Source organism: Habropoda laboriosa, unplaced genomic scaffold, assembly GCF_001263275.1.
Source record: "Habropoda laboriosa isolate 0110345459 unplaced genomic scaffold, ASM126327v1 scaffold57, whole genome shotgun sequence".
Taxonomy (NCBI): domain Eukaryota; kingdom Metazoa; phylum Arthropoda; class Insecta; order Hymenoptera; family Apidae; genus Habropoda; species Habropoda laboriosa.
The window spans coordinates 1,564,181-1,591,537 of NW_017100229.1; the positions used below are offsets into that span (position 1 = coordinate 1,564,181).

At 52.3% G+C, this 27,357-nt stretch overlaps 1 protein-coding gene across 1 annotated transcript in view; it reads right to left on the minus strand.

The window, feature by feature from the left end:
* LOC108571453 (serine/threonine-protein kinase 17B-like) overlaps positions 1-26,792 on the minus strand; it is a 38,185-nt gene extending 11,393 nt beyond the window's left edge. The window contains 1 exon segment of the mRNA XM_017933508.1: positions 26,145-26,792. Coding sequence (XP_017788997.1) covers positions 26,145-26,278 — 134 coding nt within the window. The 5' untranslated portion in view covers positions 26,279-26,792.
* Between the last annotated feature and the right edge of the window lie 565 nt (positions 26,793-27,357).

Here is a 27,357-nt window from a genome sequence, read left to right on the forward strand (position 1 = left end):
AATCACACGAGCCTCTCTCGTTTCTTTTCCTTCTTTTCCTACAAACGCCTGAACGTTTTCCCACTATTCTATAACAGAGTGGAAAAGACGTGGATCGTTGCAAAGGACAACGAACGAGGGAAGGGATCGACGAACGAGCGTCGGTGTAAGCATCATTAGGGAGCATTGTTCGGACAAAGGTATCCCTGCGCCGATGCGATGCGAGTGTATCGTGGAACGAGACGAAGCCCCGCGCGGAAAGCAACGCTGGTTTAATTATCGATCGGTTGATTTTCTCGTTGGAAAAATGTTACGGGAGCGGTGTGACGAGATCGTGGACGTAATTATCGGTGACGTTAGCCTGGATATCCGGCTGGCAGAGGGTTAAGTAGAGAAGAGAGAAAAATTGGCGATACCTCGGGTGATAAAGTTTGTACAGTTGGCGTGTGCTCGGCTTAAAGGGGAATTCTTGTAGCTGCGCCGAGTATCGACGTTGACACTTTTCACCCGATAAACTGGTTGCAGGATCGACGTCGCGGAACGGCTTACTCGTGTCCCGAGATACACCGCGTCTCTCTCCGAGTGAGAACCACGGCTTGTCTAGGTATGTAGGTTGGCAAATGCCAATACGATCGTGGGCAGACTCTATCGAACCGACTCGTTCTCTACGTTCTAATTACAGACTGTTCTACGCTCCGAGACCTATCTCAGTTCTCGCGTGTATACGTGTACGTACGCTGGACATTCGCGATTCGTCGTGGAGGTGAAGGGTTCGGCTCGGTGGTACGACAAACGAAAGAAAAACGCGAGGAAAGGAGGCCGCTCGAAATGGACGATCGCTTCGACGAACGTGTAACGAGATTGCACGTTCTCGAGAGGGGAGAGCGGCGACCGTTTTCACGGAACAGAAGATCGCGATAATTGGGGGTTATTTAAACTTTCATTTACCAGAGGGTTCTAATTTCCTTGACAACATCATCGCGATAATAACAGTGTCGCAATCGTTGTCGCCGTATATATCCGATTTACAGTTGCACCATTACCTCGGCCAGAGATTGCGAGTTTCTGTTTCCAGGAACGTAAAAGTTCCTTCGATGGTAAAATCTCGGAAAACCTGCGACAACGGAGCGGAACGCGGTCGTGGACAAAGCTAAACAGCCCGACGTAGGCTAGGTTTGCGTAATCTCTGTAAACGCTAGGAAACAAGTTCAGAAGTCGAGGAAGTGAACGCAGCCCGAGTGCATTGCTATGCACGTGATCTCGATTTCCCTGGCCGAGCTCAGGTCGAACTCCCACGCTCCGTTGTTACCGCGCGCGTATGCACGACTCTCGTAAAGATCGCGCGTTCCTCGAGAACAAATCGCATCCACCTTCGAGTGGCTAATTTGTCTTGGAAATACGATGCAGCGTGCTTGAGCAAGCCTCGTGATATTGCGTTCGATCTCCTTCGAGAGATCTTGATTTCGAGCTGATCTTTTGCGCAACCGTAACACGACGATGGATTAAATCGTAGAAAGTATACGAACGACGCTCGAGTGACGAGCAGATTCTCCAGCGAGCACCACCAACCGGGGTAGCACCTGCGCGTTCGTTACGCTGTCGAACAAATTCCCCGTAATAGCGAGGAGGCAGCTGCCTCCAACAGGTGCTGTTATAAATCGAGGCCGAAATTTTACGCGCGGCCGTTACGACCAAACTCCTCTTCAACTTCTCGTCCGATGGGGAGATAAAACGATTCGGTCTATCGGTGGAAGCACGGAGGAGAGACCGAGGGAAACTTTCGCGAGAGCAGCTCGCGAGACTGCCGTGACATTAATAGGGTCAGCGAATTGCTCGAGCGAGATTAATGTCCGAGTTCGGTGCGTCGATAAGGCCTCGCGATGCGGTGAATTTTAAGTAGCTCCGATCCGAACCAACTGAACACGCTAACCTAGGGGAAACGAGGTTGATTCTAACGAGAAGTCTCGGCCTGTCCATGCTCGGATTTCTCCGCGAAAATACAAAGTGCCGACTGGTTGGAGGTTAATTACGTGGGCGCATTAAGTCCTGACCTTGAAAGGTATCGGCTTTCGTCTAGGTGAGCGTGACTGTCGTCGACGTTTCCCCATTGGCGTAACTCGAATTTGTCCAAGGAACGCCGCGCCGTTTCATTCGCGTCGATGGTTTCGAGAGAGAGAGACGTCCGTCTATGGAGCTTGATCAACGGGTTCTGACGAGAAATCACGGGACCTGCTCACGTTCGAGCTTCGGATTTCTCCGCGGAAATGTAAAGTAGCTGGTGCTGGTACATTCGTCTCGATTCTTCTAACGAGCTCGACGCGTCTTTCGGTTTCCCGTTAACGAGGAATCGAGGAAATGACATAGCACGGCCTGGCCCGGCCCGTTCACAGTTTTATTTTCTCTTTTCACCGGTAGCCTAGCGATCGAGGAATTACTCGGGGAAGGAACAACTGGTAGCTAATGGCGACCGCAATTGGTTCGCGTACCACTGGTTCTCGCAAACGACGAACCTTGAAGCTCCAGCTCCACCTTCTCTACCAGCTAAACTAGCACCAACCTACGATAAGATAATAAATTCTTTTCTCTTCTAAACGCTTCCGTATTGTATATTAAACTTAGGTAAGAAGTGGATGCGCAATTATGTAGGTTGTGCTGTAGCGGCGTGGCGCGGCGCGGCGAGGCGATTTGCCGGTAATTTTTAAGGAAAACTGGTAGCCCGAGTGAGAAAGGAAGGCGAATGGGCAGCCAGCAAGAAGCCATCTCCGCGGAGGTCTAATCGCGAGGCGCGCGTTAAAGCGACACGCTCGCAATTCTATGGCCACCTTCCGAGAAGGAAAGGAAAGAACGGAATATCTCCAAGGAAGCAATTGGCCCGAGAGATGGCAAGAGAAGAGACGTAGCGGCGAACCCCCCAAAGCGGAAGGCGAAGCCGATCGAGGCGAAACGTCGTGTGGTTTCTTTGTTTTCCAGAAGGCAACGACATCGTCGTCGAGCCGAGCAACAACGGTTCGAATTTACGAGCTCCTCGAACCACGAACAGCGCCAAACGTCGCCGCGCCGCTCGAAAGTGTACCGAGCAGGAAACTGGACCGTTCCACTGTCGTGCTCCTCTGGTTAAAGAAACTCGCGGTCGCTTCCTGCTCTTCAATCTCCACCACCGATACCGCCACCGTTGACAGACAGACGGACCGACAGCGTTAGCCTCGAGGTTAGCGTCTCCGAGTTAATGAGAAACCAGAAGCGCAACCTTCCCTCTTATATGCACGTACCATCCAATAGTAGTCGAGTCTATTAGGATCGTCGAATCGTGCGGAATATAAACGAATAATTTACTTCGTGGCTGGCTGGCTTGGCTGCCTCGTTGAAAATGTCGTGGGATCGCTCGTCGACGATTTCGCGAACGGTCGCGTTCGATACTTCACCACGCAACAATACTTTCACTATGTTTGTTTCTCTTAAACAGCGGCAGCTACGTTATTATTTCTCCGGCGAGTCTCTCTCTCTCTCGTATCCGTGGCGAGACTAAAAGCGTAGTTAGGACTTGGAGGAAACGCTGGTTGCCGGTGAAACCGTAGGAACAAACGACCAGGTCCGTTCTGCAACCCTGTCTCGTTCCATCTTTCGTTTCACGGATGATCCAGTTAGCGAAGATCGAGTCTCGAGTGGTTTCTCGCCGTGGAACAAAGTTCTAACCGAGGCTGAAGGTGGCTGTAGTGCCGGCAACTCCATAGAAAGTATACACTTTCACCGTGGTATACCTCCGGTTCGGCGTCTCTTTGGAGCTTTTGGTTGGGAGGTTGGTTCGCGGTGCGTTCCCCGTTGGATGTTTCGGTGGTCTCTGAAACGAACGACATGTCCTACGCGACGCGACGTTTCTTCCCACGACCACGGGGATCAACCGCAAAGCTCGGAATGGCGTGTTACTTAAAACTACCGAGCGTAGACCCATTAAAACTGTATACGTAGCTTGGTGGAAGATCAACGACCCAGGGTCAAGAGGAGAGGGTAGGGGAGTCGAGTAGAGCGTTAAGTGCTCGTTGCCCTCTGGTGTAGCGTGGCGCGGACCAGGAAATCGGTGCTAACACCGGGATCAGAGTCTACGTCGTGCACAACACAACCTTGTGTATCCGTCGTCCTTTAAGGCATCCATTAGCTTCCTAACTACTAAACACACCGGTCGGTCCGACGACCCCAAGCGATCCTACCCACTCTGCGAGGATACTTCTTCCACCTCTTCCACGGGAGCTTCGCCTTTTTATTTTTCCTCTTACTCTTCCGTCTTCTTCTGCTCCCTCTTCCACCTCTCGTTCGCCTTCCTTCGTCTTCTCGCCGGCCTCCTCTTCGTTCCGTCCTCTTCGTTCCGATACCGACGTTCGAGGGTCATCGACATTCGCGGCTGGAGACATTGTACGCAACGCTCGTTGCTCAGTTATCGCGGTTACGAGCTTGCCCACCAGTATACGCCATCCTTTCCTCCTTCGAGGGTGTGCGTTCTCCCTCCCTCTGCCTCTGCCACTGCCTCTGCCTCTACCGATGCTTCCTTACTCCTCGTTCGAAGAAAAAACACCCCAGGGTGGCTTTCTAAAGCCAAAACGAGAGAGAAGGAGAGAGAGAGAGAGAGAGAGAGAGAGAGACAAGAGTGGCCCTGGGAGAACGAGGTTTCGCAACGTTGTGTAATCGGTTAACGAGCTGCGAACGCAACTGGAACGAATTTCACCGCGTTGCTAACGTTGTAACGCTGCAGGCCCCCGTTGCACCAGTTGCACAATGGATTTGCATTCGAGAGAGCACCGATGCAGCCGGACGGTAGACGTTAGCCTAGCTATCAGCTAATTTCTTTAATTGCCAACAGAGCCGAGCATAATTAATGACGACTCGGTTTCCGTGTTACGGGCCTCGGTAATGAGATAAAACGAACCATGGCGTCGCGTGGCATCGAGGCTGCTGCTCCGTCGAGAATTAAGTGGTTCGCGTGTGTGTGGTGGTACCACGATCGCCGTTCGAACGCGATAGCTCCGTAAAAGTTTCGTAGAATGCGTTTGGTGGAAAGGAGACGGAGCGGCGTGGTAGAGGCGAAAATTCAGAGAGAGCAACAGAAAGGCGTCGTTGCGCGAGTCAAGCGGACACGTTACCAGCCTTTCCGTCGATTGTCGCTCGTTAACGCCATTGTGCCCGAGGACTTGTACAACGCGTTACGCAATCCACGCACTTGATACGGCTTGCGGCTGTCCAGGATGGACCGAGAAAAATATCGCGTCGCGAGCCTGTCGCGGGACTAGAGTACAATCCTCTAATCGACTCAGCCGGAAATTTGTTCCCCTTCTGCAAAAGTTTGCAGAAAAAAAAAGTACCGTCGACCGGGCAGAGTGTTCTTAGGCCAGTTCGTCCTGACCTTTGGTCTCGGACATCTTTCAGCTTCCGATTCTTCACGGATGTCACGAGAGAACAAAGGAGCAGCGGGACGAGCTCTTAAGCAGGCATTTGGATTCCATGCTTCGTTCAGGGTCGTACGAACAGGAATTCACCCAGAGCGTATTGTCGCCGAAGCGACAAGATTTAGGACTACACTTGAAAAATACGCGGCGTAATCCTGCGCCGGTCGACGAGGGCTGGAACAGTTTCATCATTTTTACAGGATCGGCTGCATTCCCGCAGACCGCCTCGAATCGTTTCATTCGAAACCTTCTGCGGTCGACCGCCGCAGAAACTTTTATTCCACCGTTCAGGATGATTATTATTATTATTGCGACACCGAGCGCAATTCCTCGCGATTCGTCGATTGCGCGTTTCGTTGTTGCTCGAAATCGTTTGCGTTTCGTTTATTCATTTAGTGGTATTGCCGCATACGTAACGTGAAACGAGCGTCGCGGATTTAACGGCGCTAAATTAGTTACGTAAACGACGTTGGGAAACTAGCCGGAGACTGGCATTATCTCGGGAATCGCCGCTTCCTCGCGATGCATCGTGTCTCTTCTCCGATCGCGAATTTCACGGGTTCTCTCTTCGCGGAGGATCGCCGAGCGTGCGTTCAAAGGTCACCGGGGGTCTGGCGATTATGCGCTGAAAACGGTGAAAAGCCGGCTGACCAAGTACCGCGATCGGCTACCGTGTAACGAGCACCGGAACGCAGAGTATATGCCCCGGAGGAATTTTTATTCGAGCGCGGTGAAACTTTCACGCGAATCGTCGTAGAACGATATTTAACCTCCTCCGAGAACGGTTACAAAACGTTCCCGTTTCCCTCCGTCCGCTCTTATGGACGATCCTACGCCGTTCAATTTGCAAGCCAAATGAGAGAGGTACCGCGAGGTCAAGGAGCGGACGTTCGTTTCTCCCGGACGAAAAGTTATCGCGGTGCGGAATGCCTCTCGCGTAAAAGAGTCCTCGAGGATGTGGCACACGTTCCACGGATTTCGGAGAAGCAAACACCCTCGAGACGAACCGGACCGTCGCGACGCGAATGTCTCAGCTCTTAGCTCTCAGATTCGAAACAGAGAAAAAGGCGTTAGTTGGGTGGGTTGTTGGCTAGGCAGAGAAGAGGTGGACCGGTCGAACCGACAATCGTTCACCGCGACTCCGTGGCGACTTCCTCCTGTCAATCCTTGAAATATGGCTGACGCGGATCGACCAGTTTGGCTCCCCTCGGAACTTTCAATCGAGCGGCGCAAATAAACCGATTCTTCTTTGATGTCTTGCGAAAATAAAGCCGACGTTTCCTTCGTCTGTCTTACTTGGTCGAAAACCCGTCGTCGCAACGTTGCAGATTTCGTTGGAAAGAAAGTGGATCTGGAGTGGCGCAGGGCGTCGCGTCGATTTAATACCGTTTCGAATTCACCGATCGTTTCTTCGGGGGTCCCGATTTAGCCACGGAACGGCGCAAAACGCCAATAAGAGGATACTTTGGTCGTTGGGAGGATTAATGCTCGTCACGGAGGAACGGAGGGACGGGCGTCGACTTCCAAATTTCGCGAGGACGAAGAAAAAGTAGGGAGGAAGGCTCGGAAAGGAGGAAGCCCCAGGGCAAAGAGGAGAGAAGAACACCCTTGGCGTCCTTCGTCGGTCGCCACAGTTTGCTGACCCGGTTCGAAAAGAGCAAAAATCGATGTCGATCGGAGAGAGAGGGGCGAGAAGGGGGGCCTGATCGGACCAAAATCGAGCAACCGGTTGACGGCTGGTACCGCGTACCAAAACTCCCTTGGCGGTGGACTCGTCGACTATTAATATCGCTTCTCTCGAGCGGAACGAAACGCTAAAAGTCCTACGTTGGTCAGACAACCGTGGTAACTATCGATCGCTACTGTCGATGAATCGTAATTAGCCGCGGAGAAGATGTTGCGTTAAATCAAGGTGCGCCGTCGCGGTGTCCCTCCCGCATGAAAACCAAATCAAGTCGCGTGAGTCACGCGCTTTACGACGACCCCCGTTTCGCGTCGGTTACCGTGGGCGACCTCTTCGTTTCGTCGCATCGGGACAAACTCGCTAATTCGCCACTTTTGCGTCTCTAAACGATCGGGCCCCGAGCCGGTTTCGCGTTGCGCAAACAACACATTTCAAAAGTCCAAAGGATTGTTTTGTCGATTCAGCGTCCTTGCGAGATACCGTTGCCAGAAATCGGTGACTAACAATATAAATTAACACCCACTGGAATTGCGTCAGAGCGACGAAAAACAGGATAGAGGAGGGGGAGGAGAGGAGAAAACTCGTTTGTAACCTTTCACTCGGTGCCGCGTACGGAGAGAGAGAGAGAGAGATAATCGTGAGGCAATCTCCCGACGCCTTCCGCGCAACGATAACGAATTATCAGGCCCGACTAATCGTAGGTACTTTCTCACAATGGGGAGCCCTGTTGCGGTATCTCCGGCAAATAAGTCCGAGCGATACGTACCTGCGACAGACGGAGAAAAATTCCTGGTTCGTACGGGCAAACAAACAACCCTCGCGCGTCGCGTTTTCTGCTTGGTGCGATAAGGCATCCGCGAAAGGGTGAATCGCTCGGTGCATCGAACTCGAGTTGCGCGACTCACATGCAAATTACCCCGAAGGGAAGGGAAGAGAAGAGGGAGGCGTTCACGCGAGAAGAGAACGCCGGTTATCCTCGACACGTTACGCCGCGTGTACGTGTAGGAAGGAGCTATCGAAAATCTCAAATCCCACTAACCTCGTTGGCGAGCTACCAAGGCGATGGTGCACGCCTTCGGTACGGATTTCTTTACGGCCCGCTGGGAATTTATTTCTTCTTTACGTGCGACGGATATATATTCGCGATAGCGGCCGCCGCAGGTAGCCGTACGCGAGAGAAACGCAGAGCTCCAGGTGTCTTTCGCTTGGAAACGCTTCGCTAGAATCCGCTTCGACCACCGTCGCCGCGTTACGTCCTTACGTACGGAAGAAAAACGAAAGTGTGCCAATGGTGCAATTGCCGGACGCGTAGATACGGATCGGGTATACTCGGACGAAGATCGAGAAGGTTTCTCGTGAGAATGCTCTAAAAGGGACTGTCGCGCGGCGGATATTTCGAAGCAAGTGGTCCAATTGCGAGCTCAGCGTGATCGGAAGGGTCGAAAATTGTTCGTGAACGACGGTGTCTGAACGATGACCGGTCGGTCGTCGGACCAGTTAATCCCCTGCACGTTTGTCAATTCGTAGTTCCGAAAGGCGAAATTAACCGGATTTCGTGTCCGTGGACGTAGGAGGGCATCGATCGCGGAATGCTCGGAGCAATCGTCCGCGTTAAACGGATGCTAGAAACTCGGTCGTGTGACGTAAGGTCGCTTTGCTCGAGACTAACGATTATTACCTTCCCCTCTCGTCGAGTGAGTCGGCTGCCTTGCTCGTTGCCAGCGAAAGCCAGGCGGCCACGTGAAATTGTAACAAGCGCTAAAGCGTGTCGCAATTACTCGTACGGACGACACTTTGCCGCGGATCCGCTACTCGCTTTTGTATCGCTTTGTATCGCGCGCTTTACGATTTTCCTTTATTCTTCTAAACACGAACGCGGCCGTATTCCAGGCACGTACGGAGCGGAGCCGAGTCCAGCAACACGCACTTCTTCTCTCTCTCTCTTGCTCAAAGTGGAGAAGAAAGAGGAGGACCAAGATTTTCGAGCGTTCGCGTGACGAAAGATAGTTATGTCCAGTGAGTTCATTAAGAAAGAGCACTCACTTACACCGGCCACGGCGATTCGAGGCCGTTGGCAAAACAATCGCCAAAAATCCAGACGGCGGTGGTGAATGGTCACGCGTCGAAACGCGACTTAATCGACGATTCGCGCGGTTATTCGCAGCCATTCGTTACGCGTAATTAAGATTCGTTAAAGAAATACGCGTTTGCACCTTGGACAGGGTGTGTGATTGAAACGAGTTCGATACCTGCTGTTGTCGGCCAATTCTCACCGATCATTCTCGTTCCACGGCAGATGCTGACAAAGATCTAGGTTATCAGGAATTGCTCAACCGAACTTGCGGTCTTATTCGAGCAATAATTCGTTCGCGGAGAGTGTGCAATCTAGCCGGGTTCCAGCCGATACTGGTACACTGCGCGATAACGAAATATAAAATGGATCCCAACTAGATATAACGCGAATATATCATTGCGATATCATCGTTGGTTTTTCGTTTTTCGACGGTGCGGCATCGCGGGCACGTGAGAAGCGGCTTTTTCACACGTCCTCGTTGGCCAAGAAACGGTCGACGAGAAACCAGGATGAAAAGCAGAAGGTAGCATTCCAGGTGGGGTTAGCCTCCTTAAGGACGCTCTATTCTTGGAAGCTGGATCTACCGTCCGTTAGTCGTGATAGCTTCTTTCCTGATCGATCCCCACGATAGTTTCAATTTATCCCCATTAATTCAACTTTAATTCCTCATCTTTTCTTCTTCCACCGGCTCGTTAATATTATTATTCCTCGGTTTTCCTACCTTTCAGCGACGTTTCTTCGTTTCACTGGGAACGCGTATCGAAAGGATCGAATATAACGAGCGTTTCGAGGAACTGGATCAGATACTAGCGAGCAAACGGGCGAAACCGTTCAAAGATGGCTGGGTTTTAATCTTGGACTGGCGTGCTGTGTTATTACCACGCTTTCCAACCACCGCTCAGCCTTCGTATTACGCATTCGTAGGGACGCACAATGCATTATCGATTAAGCAACGGTACTTCCTCGTTCTGCGTAACGTCCACCACGCCAGGATAGGCAAGCAGCGGCGTAATGGCCGGTACTGTGTTCGTCCGTGGTACAGGTTTCAACGATAACTCTTCCTCGTATCGTCTTCGATGAAACTGCTCCCCTTGGTTCGCTCCCCGTTTTACCCTTTGCGAAATTAGGGCCGGTCTATCTGAGTCGGGAATTTCGGATTAATTTAATTCGCGACGGGCAAGGGGCGACGCTCCGGAGGAATATTTCATCGCGGTGCAAATACGAGCGGTGTTTCGCCAGAGAAGGCAAACAATAAAGGGGCAAGGTTATTAACGTCGACCAAGGCGAGCACCGTTCACCAGGAGACTTAATGAGTTTTCCGAACGAACGGTTAACTCGAGAAACCGACGTGGCCGTGATTTATAGCCGCTATTAAAAAATTGAGAAAGACGTATCGTCGGGTCCGTGGGCGTTCTCCACGGTTACGAGGAAGCGAATGGCCGGCCGGCCGGTCGTGTGGCGAGCGAAAAAAGCAATACTCTTCCTTTTAATTGATCTCGACGGAGAATCGGTGTGCTCGAGAGAGAATTCGAGGGCAGTTCGACGGCAGAAGGGAGACGGACGAGCGGCGATGGGGCAAAGGGACCGCATCCGGCGCAAGGCGGGACCTACATCCGGCCTGAAAACGGATGAGACCTGGTATTCAAGTGTAAATCGTTTCGCAGCATTGTGCTCGAGACCTCGAGAGACCGTGCTAATGGCAAAGTCGTTCCTGCGAGCCCTGCAAGGGACGCGACGCCCTGCTGTCCTGAGAAACCGCTCGGCACACTTTTATCGTCAACGGCCGGCCACTCTTCTCTCGCCGAAAATAATTATTCCCCTCGGTCTCTATTACGGAGTTGCGACCGCGACAATCTACGAAGGCGATAACTGTCGCCGGCAAGCGTGTTGCCCAGGTGCGTTTCAGCCGGATGAGTTATGCGTCGTTTCGATTAAATTAACCTCGACACCAGGCACCTCCGATGCACGCTTACAGGTATAGACCTGCGTTTTCTACGTAACGAGACAAATTTTCTTTCTATGGCGGTGCAGGATATTTATTATTTTAAGCTCGAGACCGCATTCTTCCGTAGGAGCTGGAGGAGGAGGCGGCTTAATTGGAATACTCTTGTTCCATTATTGCGCCGGGGCTTAATCTCGCCATCTTCCTAGCAAAATATTTACATAATGCCGGCAATTGACCGTTCGATCGAGACCCCGCAGCGCAGCTTGTAATTTCAGTTGGCTGCACTGAGAAATCGCTCGGAACGGCCCGAAGCGATCCGCGCTCCTAGACAAACGAAGGCGCGCCGCGCTACCAGAGTCGTTCTCGAGCAATTGTTCCCGGTTTAACGCATCGATATTATTCCGATTTCGCCTCCTCTCCGGTTCGCGCGTCGTACGTATACACACGAGTACGTACACGGTGAAAACGGCGTTATTGCTACTTGGAATTCTCCGGTCGATCTCGAGCGTTGCGGAAGCGGTACGCGAGCCCATGAGAACCGATCGAATTTTTTTCCGCTATCCCCGGTAACGACGCCGCGATAGCCAGCGACCGTTGCGCATTAAATCGCGGATACAGATAACGATGGAATTTCATGCAGCCTCCGCGAGACCAGACCAGGTCTGTAACCTCTCTCGTTGGCTGCTAACGAACGCGGCTCAACCGCTAGGATCGATCAACGTTTCGCGTTCGTAGCGCGGATTACGCGCGCGATCGATACATTCGAATCAATTTGCGGTTACTGAATTGACGCACTCGCTCGCTTGGAAACAACGAAAGGAAACAGAGGAGAGGAGAGGAGAGGAGGGCAGGACAGGGTCAGAGAAGAAAGACGAAAGAGGTAAGGAAGGGCGAGAGCCGAACCTGCCGGAGGAATAGCTTCACGCATGCTTCCCACGTGACTCAGCCGGTCGGTCGAGCATAGATACGCATCGTTCGTGAGCCCTCCGCGTCCAACCTGCACGCACAATGCGTGGCGAACGTCGACGTTTCAACGGGGCCCGGTGACTCAACCTGTCCCTTGCCTTTTTTCAATTTTCCTTCGTTCCTCGACCTCTCGACGCCGCTGAATAGAAGAAGCGTGCAGAAATGTCCAGGAAGCGTCCCTCGGCCGTAGGATTTTGCACAGCGTGACGTAACCTCGATCGTACTGTCGCGTCCATCTCGCGATCGCGAGATTACGAAAGCGTTCCTTTCTCCGGTGTGTACGGTGTTTTGACAAGGGGCCCGGTACGCGAGGAGCGTGAGTCACGTCGCGATCGGTAGGTACGCGTCGAGGTGAGTTAACGTCCGCGTGATTCAACGTCGCCTGGGCCCGGTCGAAATTCCTCTCCGCGTGCCTCCGCTCGGTTCTGCATACAAAAGGGACGGACTGCCCGTGAGAACCGGCTAATCCGTGAACCACGCGATTCTTCGTGGAAACCCTTCGATTAGGTGGGGCGGGGACAATTTGTCGCTGACGTATCCTTGTCCGTCACACCAGTACCAGCCATTGTTTCCACTTCCACGATACCTATCGACAGTTCCTCCGCAGAGAGGGGGAGGGCACAAACCTGTGCGGTTACTACGCGAATTACAGAAGCAAAGAGTGATTTGGTAGGAAATAAGGTTAGGTAGAAGGGTGATTATTCGTAGGTTAGGATACCTAATCACGTTTCGAAGGAAACCAAGACTATAAATCAAGCAGCTTTCAAAACTGGTTACACGCCGCGGACATGCTCTCATTAATACCACGCTTCGGTCACGGTAATTGGACAGTCCTTAGCGGTATGATCGACAGCTTTCGGTCGGTATCGCGGAACCCACGCACGAATCCTGAATCGTGACACGAGGTCGTTGTCGTGGTGCTCGGTAACGATATCGTGCCTCCAACAGTGCACTCGTGACGAAACCGGGAAAGGCGGTTGTCGCGCGGAGTCGCTCTCCTTCGACAGCCATGGCCGTCACTCGATACGACCGCACGTTACTTCTCCGACATTGCGATCTACCGTGGTTCGATAGTCGTATTTCACCGGTTCTGTCCGTCTTACGACATTACGACATCGGTGGAAAGATGGAATCATCCCTTGTCGAAGCACGCATGATTTATCGTGGTCGGACGGTGCAACGTTCCTACGCCGGCTTCTCGAGATTTATCGTTGCGAGGTCTCTCACGGTGAATAAACGATCGGAGACAGAGGACACACGCCTTCTGAACTCTGCTCCTTGATCCCATTAGCAGGTATTCCGTCCGCCTTGGAAAGGAACGCCTTTTACAACGTGTTTTGTCGGTGGAGCATGGCACACGGCTTCTCGCGAGAGACGACGCGACGCGTCTTCGTTCACCAGCAGGCTGGTTCACGAGGAGGCCTACTTTGCACGTGGCCTACTTGCGGAAGACCGTCGGTCACGCGAAGAGCCATTCAGCCGACACACGCGTCTCGAGTCGACGAATCGGCTTTGACCTCGAACCGAATCGGAAGTAAGCTCGATATTTTTCTCCATTCGATTCCTCTTCGAGTTTGATTATCACGGTGGATTATCGGCAACGAGGAGTGTGTCCCAAGTCTGAAAGAGGGCGGCGAAGGAGGCTGGCTCGTCTCGCGCGAGACGTCGCGTCGTGTCCTCACCTCTGTGTCGCGACGATCGGGGACCCAGAGACCTGAATAGCCGTAGCCGGCGGGCCCGGCAGGGCAGAGTAACGGTCCACGGATGAAGGTTACTCGCATTATCCACAGCCCGGTGTTTCTCTGACCAAGATCGACGCTACATCACCAGGATATCTAGGGTGTACCCGAACCTTCGGACTGCGCTTTAATCTCGCCAGGCTCCAAGATGAGCTTGAATTCGCGGCCAAAAAGTTTTGGCCCGTGGTAAAAGTCCGCACGGACGGATATTAGTAGACTTTGAAATGGGAGGGTGGTTTTCTTTTCTGGCGGCGTTCCAGCAGCAGCAGCAGCAGCAGTGGGGCTGATGGAAGAAAGAAGGCGCACGCACACACAAAGAATCTTTAGTAGCCGGCGAGTCAGAAGGATGCTGGCCCGTGGTTTCACAGGAAAGGTAGTTTTCGAGCGAAATTCCAGAGGGATTACTCACTCGCCGGCACGACAACCGGACTACGCGAGTAAAAGGCCGAGAAGAGGCTGCGGTTCTTTCAGGTAGAGAGCGTCGGAAACAACGTTCCATCGAGACGAGAGAATCTCTCACCGACAAAAGGTGAAACCCTCGTCGACGAGGAAGGAACATGCCTTCCTCGAACAGAGAAAGGGCGCACCCGCTGCGGATGCTTTTACCACATCCGTTAAAAACTCATTCCCTTTCGTTTTGCCCTCGTTGCGTTCGCTTCCGTGCAGTTTGCCACGGCGAAACGATCCACGTCCACGCGTACTCCGGGGCGAGGAAACTCGTTTCGAGCTCCTCCTAAAAGTGCTCGACGAGGAAATTCTCCGGGTATCCTCGTAAAACGATAATGAACGCGAGTCCGAGCGTTTTCAACGGTCCGAACGCCGCTGGTAAACAGGTCCTCTGCCGAAGGCAAAATTTACCATGCCGTCGGATGGCCAGAGGTCACAAAACGAGTTTCGTTTTATTACAACCGAGCGTCGACTGCCCCGCATCCATCGCCTACTTCCTGCAGCGCGCTCACCGCTAACGTCTTTTATATCCTCCTTCGCGCCTGCTCCTTCGTTGTCTCCTCGCCGATATCTCCATCTTTTCCAACACCGAACACTCCTACGGCCTGCGACATACTTTTCAACGTGTCCCGCCCTTTTTCGTCTAACGGTGTTTCGGTGGTCGCGTCGATGACGTTTCCAGAGGGCAATCGCTGCCGCTGACTAACCACCCGAGAATTTTTCCTCGACCGCCTTGGCGAACTGCCGCGCGTTATCGCCCGTTAAGTAGCTAGGAATGGTTATCGAGTTGTCGCTAACTCGATAAGCCTACCGATCGCGGTTCAAGGTCCGTCGAAAAGAAACTCGTCTTCGCAGGTTCGACAGCTGTCCTCTTGCGACCCAATTGATCCGAACGCGACTACAAAATTCAGTCTCGCCGTTCGGTCCGAACACGGACAGAACCGATAGAATCGAGCTGGAGAAAGAAGTCTGGAGGAGGAACGGAAACGGTCGAGCAAAAACCGTTTTTCCGTCAAGGGTGGCTCTCCGAGTTCCCTCGAGCTGAAAGAGCGCTGGCGCCAGTGCTAATGCAGCGCTCACTCCTCAGGAATGCACCGCTGTCGCAGCCGAGGGAATGCGTGTGTGCACGCGCCTGCGATATATTTGTATACGCGTGCATTCGCCCGGCGATCGACGAATCTGGAAGCGAGCCGAACCTCTCCGTCTTTAAACTTAGCTCCGAATCGCGACCACCTTTCTTTACCTCTCGTTTTCCACGCAAGGTGAGAATATCTCTCCGATCCGTCGGAATTTCCGCTGACTAACGAGAAGGACTGCTGGAGGCGCGCGGGGTTCCTTCTCGGAAACGAAACGAACAAAGAGCGGAGAATATCCAGGGGGCGATGTTTGCTCATCAAACAGGATATTCGATTAAAATGCCAGAGACGAGAATAAGCAAACCTCCCTAAAAATAGACGGTGCCGGTTAGGTTCGGTTCGGTTCGGTTCGTTCCCTTCTGCTATTAACGTGTTACTCTTTCGGTGGTTCGTGCTCTGGACTGGCGCACATGAGAGGGAAGAAGTCTGCGAGTATCCGGGGCAGTTTTTGCGACGGTGACGTTAGAACGCGTGCCACCACCAGCCTCGAGGCTCTGACGCATCCGTTACGAGGCTACCGAAACCAACGAGCAAAAATCGAAGGTCGTCGACCGTTTTTCTGGACGTGTAAACGGCGCGGCGTAGGATATGGAGACAGCGGTGGCAGGTTCGAACGAAAAGGCATGCAAACGGTGAAAGGCGGTAAAATTTCACTCCTCGATTCGTTTGAGAATTCCCCCTCCTCCGAGGCGTTTATACGCCGATTTCGCGGCGTTCAGACCGAACCGAGAGAGGAGTTTCACGTCAACAACGGGGACTGGTTTGGCTTCGCTTTTTAATCCACTCGATCTTCTCGTCGCGTGGTCGCGTCTTGGCTGGAATCTAGGTTTGTAGAGCTGCGACGAACACGGTCGGGACAGGGTTGACCGTGCACAGCCCTCTATCCACTTTCGTTCCTAATCGAGAACGAACGAACGGTAGAGTGGAAAGGGCAACGATAAACGCGGGAGTAATCGACCGTTTCACCTACGTGACACGTGTGGAGCAAGCGGCGCATATACACAGCCCAATTAAAACCTACGCGCGATTAGTAACGCGAAACTCTCGACGCGTAGCGCACACAGAGAAACACCGTGAAATTTTCTCACGCGAGTATACATATGTACACATACATACGTAAGTAGCGTCGCGATCGAAGGTGAGCGCCCACGTGGCGCTTTCGAGGCTGCCTTTTAACGGCGTTTCCTCTCCGACACCCGCTCCCGCCTCGCGCGGCCTGCCACTCGTACCCATTACTCGCGATGACACAATAACAACAACGACAAAGGCCGTCGTCGTGCCGCTTACGCAAGGACGCGTGGAAGGTAAGAGGCGACTCGATTAAACGGATATTAGCCGAGTCTATGCCGTCCGATTCGCGATCGCGCGAGTAGACGGGGCTCGCCGGCCGTTCATTTTGCAACCGAGCGCGAGAGATCGAGCGTGGAGCTGTAGATCTCGGCTCGAGACGTTGCCGAGGCAGCGGTGCACGCTCTTCAGACCGAGCGGAACGGAGGAACGCTTAAGTCGGCGCCACGTCTACGGCGACGTTCACCGTCCCGGAGAGAAAACTGTGCTAACTAAATGTGTGCTCTCGCCTCGTCGACTCTTTCCGCCTCTATACACCTTACGAATGGCAGAAACTCCGCTCCGAATCGATCTTCTCTTCTTACCACCTTCGAATATGCTCGCCAACATGGAGGAATCGGCCGTTATTTCGCTCGACCGAGCGTTAAATCGACGTTGAGAAGTGCCGAAGCTTCGGGAAGAACGCGTCGTTAACACGATACGCGTAATTGTGCAGCATTCACCGGCTAACTCTACCAGCTAACGGGTAATTTCGATTAGGCGACAAATTCGAACCACGTTCCTCCTCGTTGAACACGATTGCGTACGCGCGTCTCGTTAGACCAGCTGAAGAGCTTCGGAAGCGGGTGTGTGCAGACGAAGGTCGCGGTTTTCTAAGCGAAAGTTTCGAACTGAGACGTACCGAATAGAGGAGAGGGACGCGAACAATAAGTAAGGGAATATGTAACGGGATCGCGGTGAAAAAGTGAAAACTGGCGGAAAGGCGTAAGAGGTGAAAAGATTGCAGGCTTGAGTGGAAAGCATATGGAAGATCGGTTAGTGCCGAAGAACGGGATTGGGAGGGAAGAGGAATAATTATACGGAATCGTAATTATCCGAGTGCGTGGAATGGTGGTCGAAAGGCCCGCGAGCGACGCGCGTCCCACACGACGATTTCACGGCATTCGGGTCATCACCGACTGACTAACCGTCCCACGTGAAAATATTCCGTATACGCGTGGAAGTTGAACGCGTCTGAACGGACGCCCACGTGACCGGGAACTCGCTATTAATTAGGAAGCGTCGTCCGAACGCGAAATTAAACTAGGATAGGAGAAGTGGTCGACGGTCGAGAAAAATAACCTGGTGCCTACGAGTCCAATACGATTTCGCGCGGAAACGAGGTTGCACCTTCGCTCGTTAATGTAACAGCAAGTATATGCAAAGGCGTTCGACGAGAAGGAGTCGGCGAGAAACGAGGACACGTCCCAACCTCGTAAACGAGAACGCCAAAGCGTGCGGCTTACCGAACGAGGAAGCGACAGTTAGGCAGCTCGTGTCATCGTGTTCGGTAGATATGTATATACCTGCGTAGACCTCTCGTCTTAACGGGTCGAGTGTCCACTTCCGATCTACTTTCGTGTCTCGCCTAGCTCTGTCATTTTCTCCTTTCTTTCTCCCATCTTTTTCTCCAAAGTTCAACGTTCCACTAATCGCTCGACATTCCTCCGCGGTAAATAATTTCGAGCGGACAACGTTTATCCATCGGTCGGAGCTCGAGGAGAAATTGATTTGGAAATTCGCGATTGCGCCAGCTAGAGATCGAATCGATTTCTCGATACACGAAATACCGCGGTGATTTGGCTTGGGGCGGATCGAAAAATGTAGGGACGTGGGACGAAACGCTGTCGTTACGGCACTGCCAATATCTTTCGCTGTGCAGCAATAAACGAAGAGGGCGATAAATCGAGCGGAATAACCGGCCACACCTGTACACGGGCACGGTGGGCACGTAACAGTGACTCGGCGCGTTCGCGTGGACAGCCTAGGTTGGAACTTCTGCAAAACTGTATTTCACGCGAACGTGAGCGAGCAATTCGTGCAAGCCTGCCCCGGAGGCGTTGAAAAATCCCGAGGAAATCCACCCTCTTACGACAACTGCCGCCCGCCCACCTTCTTCTTTCACGTCCTTTCGCGCGGAATGCGGTGTACTTACGACGGAATGTCATATCCCGTATCAGACACCGCAGGTGTGACTGCAATTTTTACGTTTCACCTTACATTCTTCCGGAGAAAAGAAGTCAGACGTGGTCGCCGCGTTTCCTCTTTCATTTCGAACTTGGCACCCGCCGTTTCCTTCAAATTACGGCCAACTCTAATTGTAAACGGAGCGGAGAAAATCGCGCGGGCGAGTGATCGCGTGCGAGAAACGCACACAGAAGCCGGCCGGCCGGCGGACTCGTCAGCTGTCAGCCCCTGGAACGAAGAATGTGCGTGTCGAGGGGAACGAATTCTCGTGTTTCAGCTGACGACCGGCGTTTCTGTTGCCAAGCTTGAAAAGGCCGGACCTCGAACAACGAGTAAACTTTTCACGGCGCACCTTTCGCGTGCGGCACCACGTATCCAGGGGGTATTGCGAAAATCCCTGCAACCACTACCAAATATAGCATTGCCAGCGGTGTGTATCTCCCGGCGATTTCGCGTAACGAAATCAGGCGCACCAGGGGTGCGCAAACCATTCTCGAGAAATCTTTCTCCTCCGAGAAAACACTTTCCAACGATAACATGTATCCGCCTTTCCTCCGGAAAACACCTTCGCTGATCGCGGTCTTACACCACCCGATGCTCTTCGGATAGACCTGCGGCAAACCAAACTCTCGAGGATTCCGCTGTATCGTTATCGTTCGCATACGTCACCGGGCTAGTCATGGTCATAGTCTTCCAAGAACCAAACCTGGCCTACATATGTTCCCCGTGAATCACGAATTCGTGCCGGTGTCGCTGCTAATTGTAAGCTAAGGAGCACGCTAATCTCGAAACCATTTCGGGAGGCTGGTCTGGTGAACGAACGACGCGACGTTAGAGTAGATACCAGGCGGTGCATGGAAGAAAGGACGAATTGACCCGGTGTCGAGAGACCTCCGATCGAACGTTCCCGATCGATTGACCCGCATTACGTTACAAGGGCCGTGGTGTTTCCAGGCATGTATGTACACCGTCGTGCATCGTATAGCATCGAATCTGGGACACCGGTGAAACGATATCGTCCGAGTATATCGATCGAGTGGTTGGTACATATAAGTGGCTCGAGAGGCACGAATTCGCCCTTGGGATTCCTGCGAAGCGTGGGTGATCGGCTTTATCGATCTTCTCTCGAGAACAAAGTCCTTCGTCGCGTCGTCGTCACCGTTGATCGAGATTTCACCGTGTCTCGAGTCTCTTCCTCCGAGAGAAGAAAAAAGAAAAAGAAAAGGCAGATGTACGATACGAGGAGAAAAGGCCGACGGAATAGGCGATGCGTTCTATGAATCGATGTGTGCCTTGAAAACGGGGGAATAGTAGGTTGCGAAGATGAGGCTGCTAGCTGGTAATAAATATCTTGCTACGATAACTGCGTTTCTCCCGAGTAACAGAGCGCGGTTGCGCCGAGGGGAAAAGAACAACACCGAGAGCGGAGAGTGGATTCGTTGTTCCTCGAAAGGCAAAGTAACGCTTAAATAGGTGTGAATCTGTGAAATTGATTCGGTTTGGATAATCCGGGGACTACTCTATTATGCTCGTATATACGTAGGTATGGATAAAGTACACGTGCCGACCGTTCTCACCTAATTGCATCGGTTTTATCAGGGGGGTAGTTTGGAGGATCGATTAAACGATTCGAAAGCTTGAAATTACTCGTGACTCATCGAGAGTTGAGCTGGTTATCCTGGTCTACATCGCGTATTTCGCCGGTTTATTTAATTGCTTTACTCCGGAAGAGGAGATATCGTATCTGGTCTTAGCGAGTTCTGGAGTCGAGAGAGAGAGATAGGGGTGGGTCTCTCTGGTTGCGACACGATAGAAAATGCGGGCAAGGTTATTCCCTTTCCAATGCACGCCACAATGGATACGCGGAACCGCAACGATCGACGATATAGCTTGCGAAGTAGGACACCTTCGAGCGGGATGGTTAGACACCGAGAGAGGTTACTTTCCAACCATTTCTGAACGGTGCGCGCTGCAACAACTCGAGATAAGTTGCAAATACGATCGCGAAAGAAAGCGAAATTAAAAGAGAAGCGGACGTACGGAGGAACGCTCGAGGGATAAATCGAATCTGCATATCGTTACCCTCGATCGGGGTTTCATCTTTCGACGAGGACGCCGCATAAGGACAAGGTTGACTATCTTCGATCGGGATACGACTATCCTCGAGATACAAGAACGCCTCGGTATCGGTTTTTCGATTCCGATGCTCGATTGCAAGACGGGTTCTCTCCGCGGGTACCGATGCTTTTTTACCGTCGAAAGAAACGAAATGCCGTATCGTCGTTCGCGTCGCTCGCTCGAGTTGGCCGACCTTCACCCGGCTGCTACCGTCGCCATTATGCTCGTTACACACCGGTCGCGGTTGTAATTTACGGTTAACCGAACGGAAACCGAAGGGGAGCGACCGCGTTGAAGTAACGAGGTCGTCGCGTATAGGGTCTTAACGAACAAACTACGACTCTCTTGCCCCTTTCGCGATATCCACCGTACAAAGTACAAATTCGTCCCGTGCACCTTTCCCAACCTTTTCCACAGGCCTAAGAACACGGAGGAGGGCAACTATATACGACGTTGTCTTCCATTCGCTGCTCCGACGATCTTGGGAAGGAGAAAAAGAGTTTCGAAAAACTCTTCGAAGCAAAGTGTCCTGGCAACCTGGGGGGAGATCGTGACCGATAGATCATCTCGACTCCCTGGCTGTGTCGTAATACCTCGACAACTATACTTCCACCTTCGGTACCAGTTCTCCGCTCGTGATCGATCTCGAACCATAGATCATTCCGGTGGGACGTTTCTCGCTCGATCGAGATTTGCTGATTTTCCGTTCTATCCAGATATGTACCAAGATCGAGAGAGTCTAGGAACGAGTCCGGTCGGAACGCACGGATCCAGAACGAGATCGAGATGCGTTTCGCCGTGGCGAGCTAGAAATCGAACTCGCGTGGAATATGTTTTTTCCACTCGACGAGAGACGCGATATCTTTATTCGTGGAAAGAGAACAAGCCCGCCAAACACCTGCGCGTCTGGTTGTCTGAATACGGTACCGGTGAATAACGATCGGAGGAATTTCTCGTTATTCCTCCGTAACTCTGGGTGGCTTCCTCCGGCTGGTAGAACACGATCCTTCGGGAACAGAGTTATCGATCGGATGAGCGAGCAGCGCGCTGGTGAACGGACAATGATCATGGCGACCTTGAGAAGAAGGCAACGTTTGTTCGCGGATGCAGCGCGCGCGCGCCCGACATACCATCGTATTTTCTCACCCGTGAAGATCGAGCCACCGCGCTTTTTTTCCACGCAGCCGGAGAGGAGAGGAGGGAGAAATAGAGTTCGCGACGATCCAAGAGGAGATCGCCGTGGCGACCGTTCCGATCGACCGACCCGATAAATATAATTAAGGAGACGGGAAGCTGAAGGGCCCTCGACACGGAAGGCCACGACCGCTTTATCATCCGCTGTATCTGTATCGCCGATAATCGCCGTCATCGTGGAGAAGGGATGTTAATAAGAAGACGTCGTGCGCGCGGAAGGAACTTGGTCGAGTCACGACCAGGACTAACGATCCGCGTTCCAAAAAGTATAGAGATACGTATATTCCGAGACGATCGTGGCCAGTGGGTGAGGAATTTTACAAAAGGCCTTCCTTCTGTAAAGGAGCCAGAAAGAGGAGCATTGTTATGCTAAGTGAAAAGACAGAGAGAAGTGTCCTGGATAGGAAAGGAGCGTCGACCAATAGAGAGAGGCATGCCGGGGGACAGCTGTTGTTCGTCCCAGAGGCAGCTGCGACGCCCTGAAATCCCTCGGAGGGCGAAGAAAAATTGTGAAAGAATCGTGTGTCGTGGAAGGATCAGCTCGAAGCGGAAATCTGTGGGGAGGATCGAAGGAAGGCGTTTGGCTACAAGTCCAAAGTGGTGGAAGGAATTCTTTTTACGAGCCAGCCAGCTCTCTCGAGTCAGCCTGGCACGATCTCGCGCCACGATTTTCGAGATTCCTATCGTAAAAAGTGAAACGGATCGTGCAGAGGAGAGTTGGACGCGCGTTTCGAGAACACGACGTCCTTAACCGTTTACGAACAAAGGCCACGAGGAATACGACAAACCGGATACGCGCGATCCTTTTACCTAGGAGATGCAGCGACCGCGATGCACCCCGAGAGAGATCTCGTTTTCCCCCCTCGACGGAAGGTCATCGACGACCGGATCGCGAGCAAGCCACGAACAAGTAGGCAGCCAGGCTGTCGCACTAATTGCAGGTGCCGTTACCGTTACTTTCCAGATGGCATGCCCGTTTCTGTCGCCGCGCCTCGCGTCACCAACCGGGGCACGTTCTCCGTGAACGTAACCGGAGAATCCTTGGATTTTCCAATCTCCCCTACTCTCCCTCCGACTAGTTTCGATTTACGAAATTACCAGCTTACGACATTCGAAAGAAGTAGGCCGGCTCCAGCGTAATTATAGAAGGACATATCCAGGTAAACGGTCGGTGAACGCGTTCGTTTGGCAAACGAGGTAGGTAACGTATCCACCTATTATAAGGGTATAAATATCGAGTGGCAAGTGCATAGCGGACGGTCTCTGCATTCTCAGTCCGGCCACAAGCTATTTTCAACCCACGCTAAACTCTCTCGCTCTCCTCCGCTTTGCACCGGTCCCCACTTATCTCCGTGTATTCTAAGACGCGACCCCCGATACCATAAGAAGCACCTGCCCTGCCATCCCTCAACTGCCGATTCAATTTGCTCTCACCTTTGCACCATATCCCACCATATGTACGTGTATGTATATCCACCGACAAACTCCGTTACGTCTACCCACAGACCTACTACCAACCTACGGTATTTCCATTCCTTTTTCGCCCGGTCATATTTAAATAAGAGATATCGTCGCCGTCTTTCCCGTGCACGCGACAGATCCATTTTGCTCTCAGAGTCACGCTTCGGTAACGAATTTACACACGTAGCTGGTTGGGAACAGTTTGCCGTTTCGTTGGCGAATCGTGGAAAGCCGAGGGGCGCGCGTTCCAGACGTGCCGAAACGTCTTTGGAATTTCCGCGCGTACAAGGTAGCGCGAGCATGCTCCGGGGAATCATTAATAATCGTAGGGCTGAGTCACGGAGTCGAGGATCGCGTTAACCGGCGCGCCGCGGCGTTCTCAGATAGGAGAATCGTAAGAGTTTTCTTTGTTCTAAACGAGCCAGCCGATCCTCCGTTCGAGGAGAGGAGATACTCGATTCGTCCAAGGTGGAGTAGCGCAGCATCGTCTCGGCGGCGAGCAAGGCAAAAGTAAATCGACGTTAAATGCCAAGACTGTGACGAATACGAGCAACGACGAAGAACGCGGGTAAGTATCGATTACGCGCGCGAAATCTCTTAATTGGTGGGAACGAAATGACGCGCGCGTTCCTCTCGCTTTATTTACATTCACCAATAACGCCCGATACAGCCGTAATATTTATATCTGGGCAACGTTCGACGAGCGATACATTATGTATGTATCATACTTACGTACTCGTAGAGCGAGAGTCCCCCGTGGAAAAGATCGGTGGAAAACGACCTCGGCAATTCCAGTGTCGGCCAATTTAATTCTCTCGCTGGAGCGTTACGCAACGTCGAGTTTTTCGAAGAATCCTCGGTTGTTTGCATTCCATTCGTTAACAACAGACGCGAATTAATATCGAGGTCTGCGAATACGTAGCACTTGGCCAAACAATCTCGACGATCGTTTCCGCGAACCGCACGTACGCGTAATTAAGGGTATCGAAAATACGACGTAAGCTGCGGATTGAAGTCTCGGTGGTTTAATACGAAACCGTGTTGCATACGGCTCGGCGTATAAATCTCGAATGCAGCAGGTGTTTAGTAAGCAGCTGTTATTTCGCATTCGTAGCTAACGCCTAACGACCGACGATCCTGATTGACGGCTGCATAAATCTTTGCAACGGTTAGCACCTTTGAGAAATAACTCGAACGTATCCGGTCGTTGGGAGAATACTAATAGAGTGTTGGGTCGTTAAAGATAAATATTAATGCCGGTTGGTAATTTATCAATTGAAAATCTCCAAGGCTTAGGATCTATCGCGATGTCTGCGATCGATATATCGGATTAAGCGCGAATAACGAGAACGACGTTGATACGTGTAGCGACAACAAACATCGTTGTCGGTGGCCTACATTGCGAAAGAGTGCAACGAGAATATCGTTTGCAGCAGTTCGCTACCTACTTCCAGTAATCGGCGAACAAAAGGACCGCAAATGGAAATAGCAGTGGAGCAAATCGGGGATGAATGCGCGATTGCTCGCGACCGTAATCGAGTCTCTCCTCACTTTTTCCACCAAATTTTGTTACGGTCGATACGTCCGTTCGCTCTCTCGACGAGAAAAAAAAGAAACATATACGGCTGCTAGCTCGCCGCGTCCCTCTCGATGTACACGTATACATATACATATGCGAACGCAACTTTTCCTTTCGCAATGCTATTCGAATCGAGTGTCCCTTCCGAGCCGGAGACATTGTTTTTCGATATCAACATACGCACACATTCCTCGTGCACTCGTGTCTCTTGTTGCCACGCGATTTTCTAGAATCTCTTAACCTTGGCGACGGTCGAACCATCGCGATAATAACTAATCTACGCCGTTTCTTCTCAAGTGGTTTTATCGGTGATTAGCTGGCAGAGGGTATAAAAGAACGGAGAGGTTCGTTTTGCGAAACGATTAATGCTAGAGTTAGCGAATCAACTGTGTCGTACGAGCGACGCGCGACCCGATTCGATGATTTCTCTTCGACGATCTCTTACGATCCGAGAGTCATTCAGGACACCCGGAGAAGCGTGTTTGCGGATGGTCCACGACCTTGCACAGTTTCGGAGGAACGTTTCGACAACAATCTTCTCTCCCTTCCACCTCTCTCTCTCTCTGTGACTCTCCGCTAAGAAGCAACGGAATTCTTCGGAAGGAAAGAGAGTACGACAGAGCAAGAGGGAGAGAGGGAGGGAGAGAGAGGAGGAGGAGAGACGGCTGAGGTCGTAAAAGAGTATGTATCGGCGCGCAAAGTCTCGACCTCGATCTCTCGCGGTAGGGGCACTTTCTTTCTCCAGGAGGGTCCAGGGCCGAGTTAAGGGTGCCTCAGGCCCTACCCGAACCATCTCCTAGTAGACCCTTTTTTGTCTCCTCGCTCGAACCCTTTACGCTTCATCTGTTCCTTTTCAGGCCCGTGTTCGTATCGAAGATGAAAACGCGAAAAGCAAACAAGGTAGGTAGGGAGGGAGGGGGAATTTTAATTAACCAAGCGCGCGATGGATCGGCGACCTCGTGAGGTCGAAGGAAGCACAGAAGACGCGGTAACCTCGTTACACAAAGAGACGGAGAAGCTAGGCGAAGCGCGTAGAATAGAAGAGGAGGAGGAGGAGGAGGAGAAGAAAGAAGAGAGGCAAAGGTGGACTCACCGTGCGAAAGGTTGTTCCTCGACCTCGTACAGCTCCTCGAGGGTCTCTTTCGAGAGAAGCCTCTCCAGTCTCTGGGGCGTGGGAGCGAGATGCCCTGGGATGCTGGTAGTCTCGAACAGGCTGTCCGCAGTCATGGCCGCTGCCGGGTCGACGGTATGTCAACCGAACGAGGAAAAACACGAATAATCCGAAAAATTCCTGGTTGATAGGTTGGCCAGCCACACGAGTCTCCGGCGTACAAGTCACACAAGAAGAAGTAGAAGGAGTCGAAGACGAAGAAAAGGAGCAAGACTACGAATTTCACTTGGGTAGGCTTGATCACAAACTACTCTCTCGTGTAAATATCCGTGTGCACACGAACGAGCGTTAGAAAGGAAGTGGGCAAAAAAAGGGAAGGTGTTTTCTCTGCTTCGGTCACTGCGTTTTAACACGGGGCTACGATTTACTCACGCCGACAACGGAACGGCGAACGAATCACCACGTCACTGTCGCGATTAGAGGCACGCATCTCCGAATCGAGAATCCTCCTGTTGCTGCTTCTACCGCACGTTTCGCCACGGTGGTCGGATAACAGTGCACGCACCGATCGCGAAACGAGGCACGCGCTTCTATCGTGCGAGCCTTATCACGCGCAACCACTCCTCGCGACGGTTGACTAACAATTGAACCTTCCGCCGCGACTTTGCGCGATCCCCACTCTCACGATTCTCGAGCGCCTTCGCTATCTCCAACATGGTGGGGAAAGTATATCCCCTCTTGGTTACTCGGCGACAGTACCCAACCGAACCGAACAGATCCGAGCCGCTACGAAACCGGCCGAACCGGCTTACTCGCGCACCAAGTTTCGAAGCAGCAGAGATACCCGCCACCGAGGCATGCACCGACCGACCGACCGACCAACCGACCGACCGACCGATCGACCATATCCCTCTCTCTCTCTCTCTCGCACCTCGTGTGCTCTCTCCGCGATTAATAAATAATATCGCGGACGCGCTTTTCGGTAAGGAGATCTCGAACACCGCAACCTGCCCCATTTTTGCCCGACTGACCCGGAGATTTCAACGCCGCGCTTTTCGAGCAGGACACGAAACGCGCCAAACGATAGCTGCACGTATGTGTACGCGTGTGCAGGAATAAAAGAGCCCGCAAAGTATGGAGAACGAGTAAATCGAATAGCTGACGATCGGTGGAGTAAACGGAACCTTGGGCCGGC